The 6,000-nt window shown below is 60.0% G+C and overlaps 1 protein-coding gene across 1 annotated transcript in view; it reads right to left on the bottom strand.

Moving 5' to 3' along the window:
• The window catches only part of LARP1 (La ribonucleoprotein 1, translational regulator), a 43,012-nt gene extending 39,014 nt beyond the window's left edge, over window positions 1-3,998 (bottom strand). The window contains 2 exon segments of the mRNA XM_050905134.1: window positions 3,648-3,725; window positions 3,728-3,998. Coding sequence (XP_050761091.1) covers window positions 3,648-3,725; window positions 3,728-3,998 — 349 coding nt within the window.
• Between the last annotated feature and the right edge of the window lie 2,002 nt (window positions 3,999-6,000).

A 6,000-nucleotide genomic window follows, 5' to 3' on the forward strand; every position in this document is an offset into this window, starting at 1 on the left:
TGTTCTTACTTCCAAGAGGTAAATGGCTTTAAAAATTAAGAAGTGCCAAGTGCCTTGATGCAACACTTCTTGAAATAAATCCAGCAGGTTTTCAAAACGGGGTGCTGTTAACACCTGTCTGCACCAATGCTTGCATCAGCACCAGCCCTGGTGCAGAGCACAGCGGAGGAGTACAACATGTTCCAGAAGGTCGAGCTGTCTTAACTGCAAGCCACACTTCTCCTCTATAGAAGAATTTGAGAAAATACTTTGAATTTGGTTTATAGCCAAAAGTGCAAAGCTGTTTTTGCCAGAAAATGTTTCCTTTGCTACTGCAGACACGCACACTACCATCATGCCTTCGCCAGTCAGGCTGCTGGCTGCATTTATTTACATGATAAGAAGAGAACGTATAATGACGAGGGGACAGTCACACAGACCTCATTACTAGATCATTAGAGTAAAAATCTGCCAGTGTCCCTCACAAGCAGTAAGCAGCATCAAGTATAAGCCTTGCCACATAGGACAGGACCGTGTGTTATCTCAGGACTCAAGGGATCCCCTCTGCTTTCTTGTACCCTGACTCTGAAACGCACATGAATAGAAACTTAACACGCACCTTGTCAAGACACCAGGAAAATTTTCTGGTGTGCCACTCCAGCTGAGCCTCAGCCTCCGCTTACAGCATCAGCGGTATCGCTGTTGTCTAACTCGATCTAATGGTTGCTCCACTTACTGCCACGCCGTTGTGCTTTTGGGAGGAGGGGTTAAGAAGCAAGGAGAAGCTTTGCTTCAATAGTCCTCCTTCCTGAAAAAGGAGAAATATTTACTCAGACACCCTATCACAGACCTCACTGCCAACCTCCAGCGTAAAAATGCTGCAGCAGGTAGGCAAGACACCAACTTCTGAAGATAAATCCTAATCCGTCAAAAAAGGACACTGTTCTTCAGTCCCCACATCAGCCCCCCAATGCATTCAACTTTCCCAGCTGCGGCGAGTCAAACAGTTCAAAACAACCAGAGGTGGATTTGTTAAGCTCTTCCCTATCCATATTCCAACACAGACAGCAGAAACTCACAACAATCTGGAAGGTGGCTCTGTTTTCTCTGGGCCAGAGCTCAATGCCTTTACTTTTTATAAGCACCAATTCCAACACAGACCATTACAGAATGGGTGAACACCTAAGGAGTAGGTCTCGTCCACTAAATCTGCTCTACAGGTCTATAATTAATACAATCATTATAAAAAAATTAGGGCTTTCAAAGCCTGTAAAACAAGTCATAGAAGGATCCCTTTATCTTTACAGAGCTGTCCTCACGAGGCTCCTTGGTCTCCTCACTACCTCTGGCAGGATCAGGGCTGGAAACATTTATTGTCTCCAGCACACAAGCACTGCTCTGGGAACACTGCTGGATTGTGAGCCATGGTTTTCTAAGCTCTGCTGAAAAACCAAAAACATCCAGCGGTGACTTTCCAGAGTTTAAAAGCTCTCAATCCACTTCAGGTATACAAAGGAGTCACTTTCCCTATGCAATCCTCCTGGAGGTCACTGCAACATGACAACTCTCCTCACCAGCAGCGTCTTTCACACAAACTCACGCTCCAGATCTTTTCTTGTAAGCATCTGCCAAAAGAAATCCTCCACCCAAAGCAGCGAAGACACAACAGGAGCCTGCAAACTCTACAAGAAGGTACTTGGGCGAAGGGCCGCCAGGCACGGTCAGCTGCCAGCCTGCCCCTCGTGGGAGTTCGCCAGCCATGTTTATTTTACACGTTTTCTCTTCTGCTAACAGGCAGCAAAAGAAACAATGCCCCAAGAGAGGGGAGCCAAGCGGCAGCGTCTGGGGCACTGCAGGAACCAGTTGCGGCTGCCAAGCTTCCCAAAACGCACCACTAACCAATTCCATTATTTAAACACCTTCGGGAATACCGGGACAATTGTGCCAGGCCCAAGAAAATTCTGCGTGTTGCTGCATTACTCCCTTACCCTACCATAGGGTGGACATGCTACTGACACACTCTCTCCCTCAAAAAATCATCTCAGGAGTTGCAAGGGCCTCCTCCTTGTGTTGGGCAGACTGCCTCGTCTCTGCTCACTTTGACGAGTCACCCACCTTTGCGACCGGCCTGGAAACAAATCTGGATGCATCTTAGACGTAAGCCTCAAACAGGAATGTTCAATCTTGCGGTTTTGCATCTTTTTGTTTATTTCTAGGGACTGTTACCCAAGAAGGCAGCGTGACGGAGTGCAGCTTTCACACAAAGGAGCGATGTGACCAGTTTTATGTCATCCCGCAAGAGGCAAATGCAGACAGCAATGCTGTCCTAGATTTTGTTAAGCTTTGCTTATCTTGGTGCATACAATGACAAACCACCAAACAATCGGAACGTGGACTTTTACCCGGCACAATTAACTTCTCCTCTATACTCCCCATTAAGATGACCGCTTTCCAGGTGGAAATTGCAGAGCCGTCCATCTTCCAAAGATCAATACCTCTTATGAATCATCATGCTAGGCAGTAACAGTTCTTGCAAGATGCTAGCACATACAGTAACTGGGAATCTGATGTCATATGTGGCAGTGCGACTTTAGAGTTAACAGAGGTAGGCTGGAAAAATTAAGAGTCTTTCCCAAACAAGACGCTGAGTGAAAACTTCTGTGTTTTCCTCTTAGTACCGATTCACTCGAAGCAGGTATGAGCGATGCCCTCCTGGTAAAAGCAGCACCTATCCCAACTTCCGAGGAAATGGTGCTCTGCAGTTTCAGCCTTTGCTGACGACAGCAGCGGGTTACAAACGCGATTTGGACAGCGTCGCCGCGTCGCTACCGTTGGACGCTGCCCCTCCGCTTCACCCCCCCCCCCCCGACCCCCCCAGCCGTGCACGCTTCGCTGCTGACAACCTCTATTCACGGCTGCAAGCGTGCAGGGGCAGAGCCGCGCTCGGCCGCCGCCGCAGCCCCCGGCCCCGCCGCCGCCATGAGTCGGCAGAGAAAGGCGGCGCGGCCTGCGCGCCGGGGGAGCCGCCGCCGCCGCACACGTGGGCAGCGCTAGGCCACGGGCCGGGGAAGGGCCCCCCCGGGGGGCGGTGGCGGGGAGCGGCGGGGGCCGGGCCGCGCTCCCGGGGGAAGCCGCACGCTGGCGGCGCCCGGGGAAGCGACCACGTTGCCTGCGCTGCGCTGCGGCGGAATGCTGGGAGCGGGGGGGGGGTGGGGGGGCCGCGTGCCCGCCGCCAGGGCCCGGCCGCCAAGCGCCTTCGGCCGCCTTTCACCCGGGCCCGCCGCGCCGCCGCCGGGCCCTCAGCGTCCCCCGCCTCCCCCTCGCCGCCGCCTCATGGCCGCTGCCCGGGCCGGGCCGCGCTCCCCTCCCCCGCACACGCGCTCCCCGCCTCATGGCCACGGACGGCGCCGCCGCTTCCTACTTCCAGCGACAACCCCCCCCCCCCCCCGCCCCGCTTCGCACCCACCGCCACACGCCCCCCTCCCCACCCGCGCTCCCCTCACGCCGGCCGCGGCCCCGTTCTCCGGCAGGCCGCAGGCGCAGCGCCGTCCCCACGCCGTGCCGCATGGCGCGGCCGGCCGGGGCGCGGTCGGCGGCGCAACCAACCAACCCCCCCCCCCCCCCTCCGCCTCCGGTCCCCCAACCTCGCTCCAACCCCCGGCACCCACCTGGAGGCGACTGCCCGTTGACCGCCGGCGCGGCGGCGGGGGCGTTCTTCGTCCAGGGGTTCACCTTGGGCGGCGGGCCTCGATGAACTCCCGGCGCCCCGCACCGCCCGCCTCGCCGCCGTCCTCCGCCTCGCCGCCCGCCCTCAGCAGGCTCTCCTTCTCCTGGTTGTTGCTCTCCTCCTTCTGCTGCTTGGCGCTGGGCGGCCGCGGCGCCGCGGGGCCGCCGTCGGGGCCCATGGGCGGCTCGCCCTTCTCCCGGCCGCCGTCCTGCGGCGGCTTCAGCACCAGGGCGCGCTCCTCGGCGGGCAGCAGCGGGGCGCCGGGCAGCAGCGCCTCCACCTGCGTCGCCATCTGCGCGCCCCCGCCCCGCCGGGGAACTCCCCTCGCACGCGGCGCCCCCGAGCCCCGCCGCCGCCGCGCTGCCCGCCCCCCCCCTTTGCCGCTGCCGCCGCAATATGGAGACGCGCGGGGACCACGCGACTGCCGCGGGGGCGCGCGCCGCGCCGGCCCGCCCGCCCGCGCGCGCCGCCGGGGAGGGGAGTAGAGGGGAGGGGCGGGGCGGGGCGCGCCCCGCGGGCCGGCCGGCGGCGCGCACGTGCCTGATGCAACGCCCGGCTGCGCGGGGGGGGGGGGGGGGCGCTTAAAGGGGCCGCGCGGGCGCGGCGGGGGTACCGGCCCCTTCCCTGTCCCTCCGCGCTGGGGGTGAGCCCCGCTGCCGGGCTTCACCCCGGCCTTGCCGGCTGGGAGAGGCCCTGCTCCGGCTCGGGGTTCCGCTGCCGGCTCGGGGGCTCCGGGGCTCCCCGGTGCGGGACGCACCGGGGAGCCCCGGAGCCCCCGAGCCGGCAACGACACGCTGCTGCAGAAACACGAGGCGGGGCGGGAGTTGGTCGTGTGAACCGGAGAGCAACGGCTGCCGCCGGGGTGTTGCTGCACGCTTCAACCCGGGAGCCGAGGGATGGGGATGCTCTCGGGTACCCGCGCCCAGTGATAACGGACCCGGGGGCTGCGGCTGGTTTCGTCTCCAGTGGAAGGCGCGGGAAGGGACTCGGTGCGTGTTGTGGGGAAATAACCCTGCCCCGGGGAAACCCCCCTCCTGTGTCCTGAGAAAACCCACAGACCTTCATTTCAGGAGGTTAAAATATTTGATTGATCTCTAGCTGATGGGATGTCGCTCGCTCATCACCGTCACTAACGTCCTCGGTATTTGCCCCTAATTCTTACGGCCAGCAAGACAGAGAGTCCAAACCCTGTGTGTACGTGCCCGCAAATCATACACATTTAAAAGGCAGCTTGCCCTGCTGATACCGTTTAGCGCGACCTGTCTAATTCACAGTGGCCCTTAGTCGGTGCCTTTTTTATTCATAACAAGCCTCTCCCGGCCTTTTCTCTGTGACAGCCAGCACGCCGCTCCGCTTCTCCCCAGAAAGGTTCATCTGGAAGCCCCGGCGTGTCCCGTAGCCCCAGGGACACGTCTGTGCAAACCCCGCAGGAGACCCCACAGCGTGACAAGGCACTGAAGATGTAGCTCCCAGCTGATGGTGCGTGGAGAAGGATGAAAAGCTGATTTCACAGCGGAGCTGTTAGAAGGAAAGAAGAGGGTGAGGGACAAACGTCAGCTCAGCGCTCTATTTGGAAGGGCAACAGCGTCAAAGGTCTGGCGGATCCGCAGAGGGAGTCTCAGGCTGCCAGGGATGCTCCACTGCGACCATCTTGGCTCTCTGCGTCCCTCGGTACCCAACCTCTTGGCTCAGAGAGCACCCTCGTGTGCCGCAGCCTCGGGGATCGGCGGCATGTGCCACATCCCAAATACATTTAAGAATTTGACCGGTAAAATTCCAAAAGGAAGTTTATATATAACTCCAGAAGAGCCGGCCGCTGGCCTGGCTGCCTGGCTGAATACCCAGAGGGGATGCGCTGATATCTGAGCTGCAACAACACAAGCCGCGTCCTGTACTCCATATAGCCCAGTCCCCTATGTGCCGGGGGGTCACTGCGCTCCTCGCAAGCACGGCTCGAGGACTGCACGACTCCCATCGGTTCGGGACGCCTTCCCTGCCAGCCGGGCTCGCACCTTTACCCTCTCTAGGAACAGGTCCTTGGGTGCGGAGCGCAGCCCATTGCTGGATGAGGAAGGTGGCTGCAGCCGGGGAACGTGCAGCCCAGCGGGGTCCCTGTCCTGTCCCCCCGCCGGGGTGCAGCGTTCCTGCCGCTCGGTCCCTTCGGGATGCTGCTCTGCCTGCCACGTGAGCGGGAAGGAGCCCGCGGTGGCTGAGAGCCAAACTGGCTCCCAAGCTGCAGGGCAGGAGGGAGCTGGGCGAGTCTCACCCTCCACGCTCGCTCGGTGGCCAGCCAG

Source organism: Gymnogyps californianus, chromosome 14 (genome assembly GCF_018139145.2).
Source record: "Gymnogyps californianus isolate 813 chromosome 14, ASM1813914v2, whole genome shotgun sequence".
Classification (NCBI taxonomy): domain Eukaryota; kingdom Metazoa; phylum Chordata; class Aves; order Accipitriformes; family Cathartidae; genus Gymnogyps; species Gymnogyps californianus.